The 13,806-nt window shown below is 39.4% G+C and overlaps 1 protein-coding gene across 7 annotated transcripts in view; it reads right to left on the reverse strand.

The window, feature by feature from the left end:
• The window catches only part of CDK14 (cyclin dependent kinase 14), a 924,301-nt gene that overhangs the window by 609,480 nt on the left and 301,015 nt on the right, over nucleotides 1–13,806 (reverse strand). For all 7 annotated transcript variants that reach the window (XR_015724025.1, XR_015724024.1, XM_045793298.2 and 4 more), the window contains one exon: nucleotides 3,214–3,293. Coding sequence is in view for 5 of the 7 variants with exons in the window: in XM_045793298.2 (XP_045649254.1) it covers nucleotides 3,214–3,293 (80 nt within the window). In the remaining 2 variants the exon portion in view is untranslated. The remainder of the gene's footprint in view (nucleotides 1–3,213; nucleotides 3,294–13,806) is intronic.

The raw sequence follows: 13,806 nt of genomic DNA on the forward strand, positions 1-13,806 counted from the left end.
CACAGAAGGAGATGGTTCCAGAGACATGGCATAAACCAACTCGTGTGTTCTGCAACCAGGGTTACGGAGGCCTCAACCCATGAGGAGGTGTTATTGACTGAATTGTGTCCCCCAAAATTCATATGTTGAAGTCCTAACCCCAGCACCTCAGCATGTGACCATACTTGAAGATAGGGGGTCTTCAGAGGTAATTAGGTTAAACTGAGATCATTAAAGTCGGCCCTAATCCAATATGACTGGTGTCCTTACAAGAAAAGGAAAATGGACACAAGTACAGAGGGAAGATGATATGAACACACAGAGAGAAGATGGCCATCTACAAGCCAAAGAGGAAGGCCTGAAACAGATCCTTCCTTCATGGCCCTCTGAAGCAGGACCCCAACACCTGACCTCAGACTTCCAGCCTCCAGAACTATGACACAATAAATTTCTGTTATTTAAGCCACTCGGCCTGTGGTACTTTGTTACAGGGGCCCTAGCAAAGTAATATAAGTGACTTGCCTTATGTTGTCTGGTAGGTGATGGAAAACAGAGCCAGAATCAAACCCAACTTTCCAGACTCTAATATCCATGGGGCTTTCCACCTGCCTACACTCCCTTCCAATTTAACTCCCTGTTTTGCTCAAAGTCCTCTCCCACAAAAATCTTATACTTACTTGACTTGTTAAGGACCTTGCTAAATATATACTGTTTATGCTGACCTCTCATGAGCTCTACTCCCACGTCGCCAAGAAGACATTTTCATATAGATGTATCACAAATTCGGAAAGTCTAAAACCCAAATCCACTACTCCACAGAGTTAGTATAACACCATGTTGGAACCTGAGAGAGTCTAGGTACAAGACCCAATGCCTTGGACAAGTCATCTAACCTCTCTAAGCATCAATTCCATACTCCTAACAGATTCTATAAGAAGCATAAACTCTGTTCAAAAACGCTTTGAAGGGCTCATGTGAAGATTATAGTAGATAACCGCCCCTTGTGAACTATAAAGCGTTAAAAGCAACACAAATTATTTCTCTCTCTGGCACCATTTTTCTACTCATTCAAACTCAAAATCATTTATGTTTCCCTCTCATATAATCTAGAACCAGTAATTCACCTTGCTCTGGCATTTCTTTCTCTACAAATCATTTTTTGTCACTGCTTTCTAATAAATCCAGGTCCTCGTAATTTCAAACCTGCATGACTTTGAATGACTGATTTATCAGCTTCCAGGTTCCTCCTCATCTAACCTATATCATATCCTAATATCAGATTTATCTTCCTGATACACTCAGCTCAAAAGTCTTCAGAGGCTCCCTAACCCACAGAACAAGGTCCCAGCCACAGAGGCCCACATTCTCTGACAAGACTGCCTCCCAGGGCCTATTCCCAAGTTTATCTCAAGGCTTACCTTGTGCCCAAGGGCCTTGCCTCATACCCAGGCAGTATGAACAGATCACCAACAACTTCAATTTGACCCTACTTGTTTCTCCCCTTGAACTTCCCAATGATGAGTCCAACTGTCACACCTGGATCCTCTAATACCATTACAAACTTTCTCTGAACCTTGAACTGAAGCTGGCATGAACAGAACAGCAAGGGCATGTTGGTAAACTGCAGTGTACACCCCACATGTTAGGGAGCGTGCCTGCTGCCCAGTTTCTTTTTCCTTCTGCTTCTCTCTTGGCCCACCATCTCTTTGCCCCTTTCCTACTCCCTAGCACTCAGGGTCTACCAAAATCAAATTCAATAGCACTTCACCTTGCCTCCCTTCAGAGCTCGATGGGAACCACACTGCTCCATCTCAGCCAGTGGTTTCCAATCCCATCAGACCGAGCAACCTCTTTATATAACAAATATTTTATAAAGGCACCTTTACAAAACATTTTCAGCTAAGTAGGAATGAGGGAAACCAAATGGAAGTGGTAGGAAAAGGAGAATGAGAGATGAGAAAGTGAAAACAGAAAGGCGGCCTCTCAAAAACAAATGTAAATCCTAATGATAGTTGTGAGAAACAAATCAGACCAGTGACAGACTACATTTAATTCCTCAATACCTTAATGATATTATTGCAGTAAATCACTCAAAGTTATCTTATTGTGGACCAGCTATCGTTACTTCAATGCAAAAAATAAATTGAAGTCTTATGCCAAGATAATTTGTAATTTCAAAAATCTAGTGGAGGGAGTATAATGCTAAGTGAAATAAGTCGGTTGGAGAAAGACAAATACCATATGATTGCACTCATATGTGGGATTCAAGGGGAAAAAAAAAAACCAAAAAAAAAACAAAGCAACCCAAAAAACAGACTCTTAACTACAGGGAACAAACTGATCGTTACCAGAGGGGAGGTGGGTAGGGGGATGGATGAAATAGGTGAAGGGGATTAAGAGTATACTTATCATGATGAGCACTGAGTAATGTATAGAATTGTTGAATCACTACATTGTTGGACACCTGAAACTAATATAACACTGTATTAACTATACTGGCATTAAAATTTTTTAAAAAATGTAGTTGAGGGAAAGCTATTAATACTAAAAGTTGTGAAACTGAACTGAAAAGTTCCCACTAACAAAAAGATATTTTATTCTCTTGGAGTAGAGAAACTATGCAGAAATACAGCAAAATATAAAGCAATTTTATTTTATAAAAATTAAAAACAAACATGTAATAACCTATTTTGTAGGAGGAATTTTTAGAAAAATGACCGAATGAAAGAAAATATTACAAGATAAATGATGCTAATATATAAAGAGTATCTATAAATCAATAAGAAAGACCAACAGAAAAAATAATAAAGGACAGGAACAAAGAAATCAAAAAAGAAGAAATACAAATGACTAATAAGATAGCATGGCCCACTATGTGTAAGGACTTTCCTTAAAAATCATGAATATAAAGTAATGCTAGATTAATGTGTACTTTAGAAACCCTACAAACAAAATCAGGCATATAAAATTCCTCAGTCAGCTTTAGTCTCATCACTACACAGCAGGTTTCCCCCCACAAACACACAAACCTGAGTATACAGCAGGGTTGTCTTATTTTATTTAACATGACTCCATATGATTGCAAGAGATACTGATTTTTTAATTTCAGTTTACGCTTTCCAATGAGCTATAACCATATAATTTACAAACTCTGCATACACAGAGGTGAGTAATATTTAAACAGCTACAGGCATGATGCAAACACAAAAGCAAAGACAACAAGAAAATGCTTACCTTCCCTGATAGCTGTAAAAGGCGTACCTTCTTCTTCTTGCAGCCTGATCACCTTCAGGGCTACCAACTTCCCATTTACTCTGGCAGAAACGAAAGAAAAGATGAGAAGTGAGTCTGTGAAAATATGTTCCCGTTATGGCTCTAATTTCCTTACAATTTATATTTTATGCATTTTTGCACTGAAAATGTCAGTGACTCAATTATGCCACCACAACAAGATTAGTTTCAGTAAGGCTGGGAATTTTATATCATCATCATAAATATTCACATTTTAAATATTCACATTTAAAATATTAACACTTGCCTCGTCCAAGATTTAACTGAAGTTTCCTATGATTCACTCTACGTTCCTTCCAGAATGAAACTAGTGCTTAACAAAATCACCACGCTTGATCAATTATTCTCAGATGAATTAGAAATCAAGAAGTCAAAATACCTCTTTCCCTTAGTTTTTCCAATAGCTCCTTCATTTCCTTGGCTAAAATGTCTTCATCTTCAGTCTTAAGCTGAGGTCATTCAATCCCCATGGTCAGAAACTCAACACTCAGACTTCTCTCCTCTCCTCCCTCTTCTTTCTCTCTCTATCGCCCATTCCTCCCTTTCTCATTTTTTTTTACTAGAGCCTCCTAAAATTATATTTGGTCTGATTGTGTCTTATGATACATACAGCATATCATCAAAATAAAAGTTATGAATGTTTTACTATTATAAGATTACACAAGACCTATCCAAAGCAGATGGTTCTTCCAGACGCATTCTAAATGTGTATCAGCTCTAATTAAAAGTCAGATCGCACTTGGCAGATAACTTTTTTATCTAGTCAATTCTGTTAACAAAAACATGACAATCTACATTGGTCTTCTAGGTAATGCTCTCCTTTACCTTTGCTAGGCCTAGCAGTATCTTTTGTTAATAAGAATTGATAAAATAGGCAAACATTACAAATGTAAAAGGTGCAGGAAGGCATTTGATGAAAAGTAATTCTCCCTGCTACGCTCCTTCAGCCACCCAGCTCCCACCCTGTGAGGTCATCGGTTACCATTGTTCTTATATACTTACACACACACACACACACACACACACACACACACACACACACGGTAGTATGCTAGACAGAGTACACTGTATATTGTTTGCACCTTAATAAATGTGGTGACTTCCTCATAAATTCATAGAGAAAACTTTCTAATGCTTTTGAAAGACCACAGGGTACTCCTTTATATAAGTGTACTATACTTCATTTAATCCCAGTCTTCTACTTATGGTCATTTAGCATGTTCCCAATTTTTTGCTACTACAACAGTGATGGCGATAAATATTTTTGGACATGTAACTTCATTCATGTAAAAAAAAAATCTGTAAGATAAATTCCTAAAAGTGGCATTGCAAGATCAAAATGTACGTGCATATTTAAATTCCAATTCTGATGAATAGTGGGAAATTATCTGACATGGAGGTTGTACCAACTTACACTTCCTATACCGCAAATGTAAGAGCTCCTGTGAGCCCTTTCACCTATAATATGTTATCAACCACTGACTCTGCCAATCTGATAGATAAAAATGGTTTCTCATTGCAATTTAAATCACAATCACAAATCTTCAGAGCTTATGGAACGAGCAAACAAGAATTCATGTGATCCAGGGACTCCAGTGCCTGAGTCTGAAATAAAGAATGAGAATGTCTCTTTTTTAAGAACTACATCCAATTGGTCTGGTTTTGCTCAAAAAATTGCCACAGACACAAAACTTGAAAGTCCAAGGAATTCAGCACAGCCCAACCATCCTAGCGGCATTCCTCATCACACTAATTGCTCCAAGACTCTGCTGGTTACCCTAATGGGATAAGGACATCTGATTAGAAAGCTCCACAATGTGCCATCTTCTCAAGGTCAGGAGTTATTTTTCCTTGTCTTTCAGCTGGGATGACAGACCGACTGCTTTTCTGCTCTTCATGCCTTCTCTCCTCAGTACTTTACCTTGATTCTTCCACTCCTGATTGTGCTCTAGATACCCAGGTGCAGGCAAAAAAACTGATATGCGCATGGAGTTCAACTGGAGACTGTACCTTGTGCTCTCACTTTGTCCTTTATGACTAAGGGGGGCCACTGGCGGGGCTTGGGGCTTGGGGCTGCGATGCAGTCAGTGCTGACATCTGCATGGATTTTTCTCAGCCCAGTTGAGCTCATCATTGGCTCCCCAGGGAAGGCAGTAACTGATTCCAGGAACTGCTTGGAACTTTCCCCATATTTACAGATATTTTCCCCTCACCCATAAAAAAATACACACAACCTTCTTCCCACAAAGCTTCTCTACTTCCCTTGAGATCATAACTTATATGCACCATGAACTGAATTCTAGAATATAGAGATTTAATGTTTTTGAAAGTCATATACTGAAAATACTCTCAGACCATGAAGCGTAATTCATTCCTCTATAATATACTAAAAGGAGAGAAACCTTCAACTGAACCAACACTTACTCCTTATTTTTTCTTTAAGATTTTATTTATTTATTCGACAGGATAGAGACAGCCAGCGAGAGAGGGAACACAAGCAGGGGGAGTGGGAGAGGAAGAAGCAGGCCCATAGTGGAGGAGCCTGATGTGGGGCTCGATCCCATAACGCCGGGATCACGCCCTGAGCCGAAGGCAGACGCTTAACTGCTGTGCCACCCAGGCGCCCCAACACTTACTCTTTAAATGCAACTAGAGGCAGGAACACCTTTAAGTAATTTCATATACTAATGTGCATTATTTTTGTGGTGAAAATTTTTTTTAACATGTTTACTATGATAACTGCATAAAAAGTACAAGATCCAGATTAATGGAATTCTGATTCTGAAGCATCATTCTCCATGAATTGAAACTCCAAGCATTAATTTCTTATAGTTATGATAATCACAACAGCTAGAAACATTGAGTTTTATGTATTATATTACATAACACTAAAAATTTCCTTAAAATTTATACCAGACTATTAGCTCTGGGAGTGAAGGAACTCTGTTTTGTTAACTGTTATGTGCCCAGTGCCTGAAACTACTTGGTACAGAGTAGGCTCTCAAAAACTTTTATTGAATGAATATTGATAATGTTAATATACTGATAATTCCTTTCTTATACCTAAAAGGTAACTCAGGAATAAAGTTTAGGGGAGACTAGGTGGCTCAGTCAGTTAAGTGTCTGCCTTCGACTCAGGTCATGATCCCAGGGGCCTGGGATTGAGCCCCGCATCAGGCTCTCTGCTCAGTGGGGAGTCTGCTTCTCCCTCTCTCTCTGCTGCTCCCCCTGCTTATAACTCTCTCGCTTGCATGTGCTCTCTCTCAATAAAAATTTTTTTTAAAAAAGAATAAAATGTAATAATTGCTGCTTTCAAAAGTTTCAGAAAGCTCAAATTTTTTTTTAAAGATTTTATTTATTCATTTGACAGAGAGAGAGACAGCCAGAGAGAGAGGGAACACAAGCAGGGGGAGTGGGAGAGGAAGAAGCAGGCTCCCAGCAGAGGAGCCTGACGTGGGGCTCGATCCCAGAACGCCAGGATCATGCCCTGAGCCGAAGGCAGACACTTAAGGACTGAGCCACCCAGGCGCCCCCAGAAATCTCAAATTTTAATAAAGTTTTCAGTATCTTCTTTCATGTTTGGTTTAACTATTCATTGTCCTTTCTCAAATTAAATGTGTAGCCTCTTTGATTTTGACACATGCACATGTGGATATGGCAACTTTTCATTTCCTTAAAGTTTTAGAGTTTATAGAATGCTTTGTTAATTAACCCTTTTGCACCCAACAGCCATGTTTCTAAAACCCCACTACCCTTTAATTATCTGTCTCTAGACCACTAATCAGTATCTCCCTCTTCTTCAACTAGGAAGTTGGCCTCCCACTAGGAATCGTATTGATTATCAAATTGCTCTTTAACCTTAGAGTCATTGCGACTTTCTCTTTTCTTAATTAGTTTTTCTCTACATGTCTAGACATTCACCAACTACTGAACCCCTCAGTTCTAAAGCCCTAGAAAAAATGTTAAGTTACTTGCTCCACTTTCGGAAAAAATACCTTTGGGAAAATATAACATTACCAACTTTCTAATGTTCTACCTTTGATGCATATGTTTTTATAAACTTTAGCATAGACTGAAATACTTGAAATTCCAAGTTACTAACTCTTAACAAAATGTCATTTTTTAAAAGACATCAAAAGAAGATATCTGTTATTTTATAAAAATAACATAGAATAACACAGAAAAGATGTTTATATCTAGTAACTACCTTGTGTAAACTATTTTATTAAAGATCCAAAACATACACTCCAAATATTGATTTAAGTTCTTTAGAATAATTACTAAATTCCAATTGAATCAATAAATTAGAGCTGTTTACAGGAAAACACTGAAGATTCCTCTTTAACAAGTCTCATTAATCAAATCAAAAGCTAATGAATAGAAGGCAATCAAGGCTTGATTGGCAATGAAGACATTAATTCAGGTGATTAACATAGTAAAAAAAAACAAAAACTTTTAATTGTGTTAATAATATACAGAACATTCTACCGGAGGTATCGCCAGGTTTTACCCAATTGTCCTAAGCTGTTTAAGGAGCTGTTTTAATTTCAGAGATTCTTTACTATTCTCTAATTCTTCAACAACTCACTTGGCCAAGCTGACTTCAGGCCCAGGGATGAGTGAGTCATCCTTTAGTCCGCTGGTCACACAGGAAGAGCTGCCAAAGACAGGATGAGGAAGAGGCAGGGGAATGCCCAAGCACAGAGCTATTCACACACAGAAACATAGGGATACAGGGTGTCCTGGCAGAGCCATGTTCAAGTGGATCCAGCTTTCAAACTGGTTCTAACCACAAATCCAAATCTCTACGAACTTTCAGAAACTCTGCAGTTTTGTATGCCCTACATTTGTAAATAATAAAGTTCTCTTGTGAGAGTAAAACAAGAAGATCTAGGAGTTTTGAATAAGGAACAAAGCCTGTTCATTTTTTCATGCATCTGTTCATTTGTTCATTCAACATTTGTGAAACCTATAAGGAAAATGCCCCACTAAGGGTAAAATTTCCAGGTTCAAAAGATGATGCACAGAAAGAATTTCCTTACAAACAAAAATTCTCAAAGGAAAGCCCGAAGGTTTTCTATTCCATTAGTTACTTCAAATTCATAGGATAATTTAGTACAATAAAACAAAATTACAAATACTATCTAGGTCATCTTTGAAAACAGTGTCCATGTGTTAACACCTAGAAGAAATTATATCTAGACGATGCAAAGGAAATTAAGGCAATATACCTAAAAGAAATTTAATATAATCTGGAAAATTTAATATATTCTGCCTCTCTTCCATTATGACCTTGTCTCAAGAGAAACTGCTAGGAAATAATACCAAGTGCAGACAGATACAATGCTTGTTTCCTTACTGTGTTTGTCTAGAAGCAACAGAAGTAAATGTAGATACTACTGAGGAAGTGACAATGGCAAACTGGAGCATATCAAGGACAATATATTGGGCTGAATTTTTAAATTTTCAGTAAAGTCATTAAAAATATTTTAAAGGTACTATTAATAGTGCTTCTTCTATTAATTTCCTCTTAAGACACTGGCTAAAGTGCTGACTTACTGTATTACATACATACCTCAAAAATTTAAAACCTAACTAAACACTCCATCTAAATTCAATTTTTATTCAGATGTAAATGAGAAATCATCTCAGTACTATTAAATCTTTGCAATTCTGCAATATCCTAAAAGTGCTATTTACTGTATTTTATTCTGTAAAAATAAATTAGAATTTCAAAGTAAGTTGCCAGTAATCATACTTCACGCTAATCTTTATCAATACAGAAAGAAGACGACTAATAAAATCCAAAGATTAAAAAGAGAATAGTAGGGGCGCCTGGGTGGCTCAGTCGTTAAGTGTCTGTATTCGGCTCAGGATGTGATCCTAGGGTCCTGGGATCCAGCCCCGCATCGGGCTCCCTGCTCCACTGGGACCCTGCTTCCTCCTCTCCCACTCCCGTGTTCCCTCTCTCACTGGCTGTCTCTCTCTCTCTGTCAAATAAATAAATAAAATCTTTTAAAAAAAAAAACAGAAAAGAAAAAGAGAATAGTAAAATGGCTATTTATTAGAATATGACTAACAATGCAAACAGTCTGAGAATTTAATGCAATGAGAAGTCTGTTCAATGGACAATTATAACCTTTTATAAAAAGAAATAATTGCTAATAAAGCATAATTCATCATTGCCGATGTTTCATCAAATGTGCAAACTCATGATACTCTGAACCAAATTTAGAGTGATATGTATTGTTCATGGGAGAAAACAATAATTACATTTCAACAAATTTAAACTAGCTAACTCTGCACTTTTCCAAAAATAAAATCTGTCAACAAAGGATTTGAGAGTCACTACCGTGCAAGCAGAAGTGACCTCAATAATCATTCAGGCTCCCAAGCAAAAAGACCCTCACTGATTTGATTGTTTATCCTTGTCCCCTCACTCCCGGGAACAAAGCAGCCCCTCAAAAGACTTGATGGAACTCAACTCCCCTAAATTATTCCAAATTTTTTGGTTCTTATGTTGAGCCAAAATTTGCTTCCTGTAACTTCTACTCTCTGATTCAAGTTCTGAATCCACAAAGACTAAACCAAATGCTCTTTCATAAGACAGTCTGTCTCATAATTATTATAAGTTTTAATATCCTGCCCCTAAATCAACAAATTAAGAGACAGTGATTCCGTGCTCGGGATAAAGGATGAACAACAGAGACATAGTCCTTGCACTTAGGTCTCACCAAGAAGACAGACAAGTGTCAAAGAGAAACAAGAGGTTCTCACTCGTCCAACATGGAACAATTTAAGCATCACTAAACTAATATGTGTGATTGAAAGCTATCAAACATGTTTAATTCAACACGTTAATGCAAAAACAAAAAAAACAAACTCAGGAGTCATATTTGGAGGGTAATACAAAACCATATCATTAGTTCCAGAACAGCTGAAAAGAATATATCAAGCATTTACCTTCCCTCTTCATATACTTTCATATACATTGTCCTTCACTCTAACAAGATAGTTGATATATGGAAGTTTCTCTTTATAGATGTACTGCATATAACAAATGAAGAAGGAATGATAGAATATGAGTTACACCATTCTTAACCATAATCACTTAATGGATTATTAATGGTTGTTAAAATCACAAAACGAGGCTACCAGATAGTGTGCACCTCCCGATGGAAGCACGCGTCCCCTCCTATGGAACCAACCCAACCCGAATCTGACCAAGTCTCAGTCTAACTGCCTATTTTAAGGAGATAAGGTAACAAGTTAAATGATACCGTTGGGATACAATCAGAAAAATCTAGACTATAGGAAATTCTATAGGAAAAATGAACCTGTTTCTTCAACAAATAAATTTCAAGGAAAAAAAGGGGAGGAACCCATAGACTAAGAGAGTTGGAACAACCAGGCAGATGGAGCAACCATACAAAATCTCAGGCAGAGAACATGATGTGTTAAACAAAAATACAAGGAAAGAGTGACTGGAGCTTCTTGTTGTTGTTGGGGGCGGGGAGGGGGGTGTCGAGAGTTAGGGAAGCACCTGGGAGAACCAGATCATGGACATCCTTGAGAGCTGCAGAAAATATTTAAATGAGAGGAGAGGAGAGGAGAGGAGAGGAGAGGAGAGGAGAGGAGAGGAGAGGAGAGGAGAGGAGAGGGGAGGGGAGGGGAGGGGAGGGGAGGGGAGGGGAGGGGAGGGGAGGGGAGGGGAGGGGAGGAGAGGAGAGGAGAGGAGAGGAGAGGAGAGGAGAGGAGAGGAGAGGAGAGGAGAGGAGAGGCAAACACTGAGGTATCTAAAGAAAGGAAATGCTATGATTAAACTGTGTCTGCAGCTCCCTCAGGATGGTATAGAGAATGGCCTGAAGGAGCACAAGGGTGGGAGCAGGAAGGGAGGGCAGTGAGTTGTTGCAGGGTCCCGGGGAAAGATGGTGGCTGCCAAAAAACAGTGTTTGGTAACAGCAGTGGGAAAAAGGAAAAGGACATTCTGAAGACAGAATCAACAACCTGTCAGGATAAATTGGATTGGGCATAGGGAATGTTGTAAAATATGATTTCAAGTGTTCTGATTTTGGTGTTGGGTGGATGCGGGTAACACTCACTGAACTGAGGGAAACTTAGGAAGAGGAGACTCAGACAGAGAACCAGAGTCCTGTTTCAGAGGATCTTAGCCTGGAAGCATCCCCAGCGGAGACACAGAGTAAGCATTGGTATTTGTGGATCTGGATCTCAGTACAAAAATCTAGGCTAGACATAAAAACTTGTGAGTCATCTGGAGGACTTCAAGAGAAGTAATAAGCTCAAGAGAAAGCCAGTTTTCTGTTAAAGCAGGAGTTAAGAAAAAATTCAGAAAAAAGCAGAGAATATGTTTGTTGATCAGAGGATGCTGTTCTAGATCTAGAAGACACAGGAAGATCCTGAAGGACAGGGAAAAGGGACAGTGTAAAAGATTCAGTGACAAATAGGGGGGTGAGGTCAGAGAGATAGCCGATGATCCACGTCGTTATCCCTTGGGTGGAGCCTGTGGTAAACAGCGATGAGCAGAGGAGATTCCATCCTGACAGTCTCTTGGAAGCAGGCAGAACAGGGGTGCTGTTGTGGCCGCCCCTGAGCATTAGGCAAGGCACGGAGGGGGCTGGGGCCAGCCTCTGCAGCTGTGCAGATTTAGGTGCTGGCTACCTACTAGAATCACTGAGCAGCTTTGAAACATATCTTGGCCTGGCCCCACCCCTGATGTAACTGGCGGTAGGGTGGGGTCCTAAACATTTGCATTTTTTAAAACACGCTGGGGTGTTGAGAACCACTCTGTTAAGCCTTCAGATTCCTACATCAACTTCTCATTGCCTCTCTTCCTTTGTCTGGTCTGGAACATGTCCAAGTCTCCTTTTCTACAATAAACATCCAAAAATACTCAGCTATTTGAAATAGCTGACTGGCCCTCAGTGTTAGCTGCAAGCTTTTGGGAAGTCCCAGCCGATTAGCCCCTTTTGAAATGTGGTTGACAGGGTGGACACGCTACCAGATGTGGTCTGATAAGCACTGAGTGGACTGGGATAGTACCCTGCCCCGTTCCAGAAACCGAACTTGTACTACTTTGGCCTATGCGTGTTTTAAACTGTGATAGTCGCAAAATATATAAACTCAAACTAATCTTACCAACAACGAAAACCCCTGAGTTTTCTTCAGGGGCCCTGCGATCACACCATGTCTAACTTGCCCTATGCCTAACAATTCACTTTCTAAGCACAATTTCAGGAGTTTGATTTATCCCGAATAAAATTCCAACTTAGCAGCAGCAACCAACTGCTCATGCCTCTCAAGTATGCTCTACATTCCAATCCTGTTTCTGACGGGCACTGTCTACCCAGCCTTCTCTGAAAGTGTCCTAATCTGAGATAGGAATGAAAACACTGAACAGGAAGAGGTCCAAGGCTATGCCTTTTGACACCACACTCTTGACCTCTACTCTATCCACCTTTCTGGAGACCTGGCTTCATTAATTGTCCTTTCTTTCTTTTTCTCTCTCCTCCCTCGTCTTTTCACTTTCAACCTCTCCAATCCAGTCTTTCATTTCTGCGGCCCCTCCTTCCCAGACCATGATGCTGACCATCTACTGCTACCACTGGACTGTACTAGAAAATTTGCATCTGGCGCATAATGAGGCCTCAGTGGTGAAGAAATGGGCCCACCTTTTATCGTGTAAAAGAGGTACAAAAAACCCTACTACTCTTAGGCTCCTTAATCAGCCTGTTGTAAACCCACCACCAGCAACATGTTGCATAGCACTCAACTTACCTATGAGAACATAAACAGGAACCTTTACCCACATTTGAAAAACAAATAAATATACAATATCTACAGGGTTCTACTGGTCCACTAGCTTAACAATCTGATCAGAAAAAGGAATTAAGGTTATTTAGGGATAACACAATATTTATGAATTCTTAGATCACTATTTTGCTTTCTAACTACTCACAAATCATCTGCCTGACAATCTGTCCTAAAATGTTCCGCTGGGGAGAGGGAATGAGAAGGGCATGCAGAGAGAAGGTCGTTCACACCATTTCCCCTGGATGTGGTTCACAGAACTCGTCTTCTGCGAATACGTGGACTTCTCAAGGCTGCTAATGCCTTGCCAATTTTTCATCATTCCTCAAGGATGACTGACAGTGATGGGACAATCTCAACCCTAATTTCTTTAAAATTCTGAAACAATCATTTTAAGTCTCAAATCAGAACTCCTTAGAGAACCATAGTACTCTCAAACTTCCCCAGACATCCGATAATTTAATTCACTCTTATATTTGTACTGCGTTTTGGCTCCAGAAGTTCGCTTGCTTTGGTAGCAGTGATGTAAGCAAAACAGAGGGGGAGTAACTGCACTCATTCTTTAGCACCTTTCTACCCCAGTGGCATCTTCTGTGTGTCAACTTCAAACCTTAGCCTTTCTTGGGTTTCTGATGCTTCCTCTCCTTCCCTCACTGAACAGCATTGTACTGTGATTATCTGGTCTGTGTTGGTTTGGTTTTGAGAGAC

Source organism: Ursus americanus, chromosome 3 (genome assembly GCF_024610735.1).
Source record: "Ursus americanus isolate L20-20 chromosome 3, mUrsAme1.1.p, whole genome shotgun sequence".
Lineage (NCBI taxonomy): Eukaryota > Metazoa > Chordata > Mammalia > Carnivora > Ursidae > Ursus > Ursus americanus.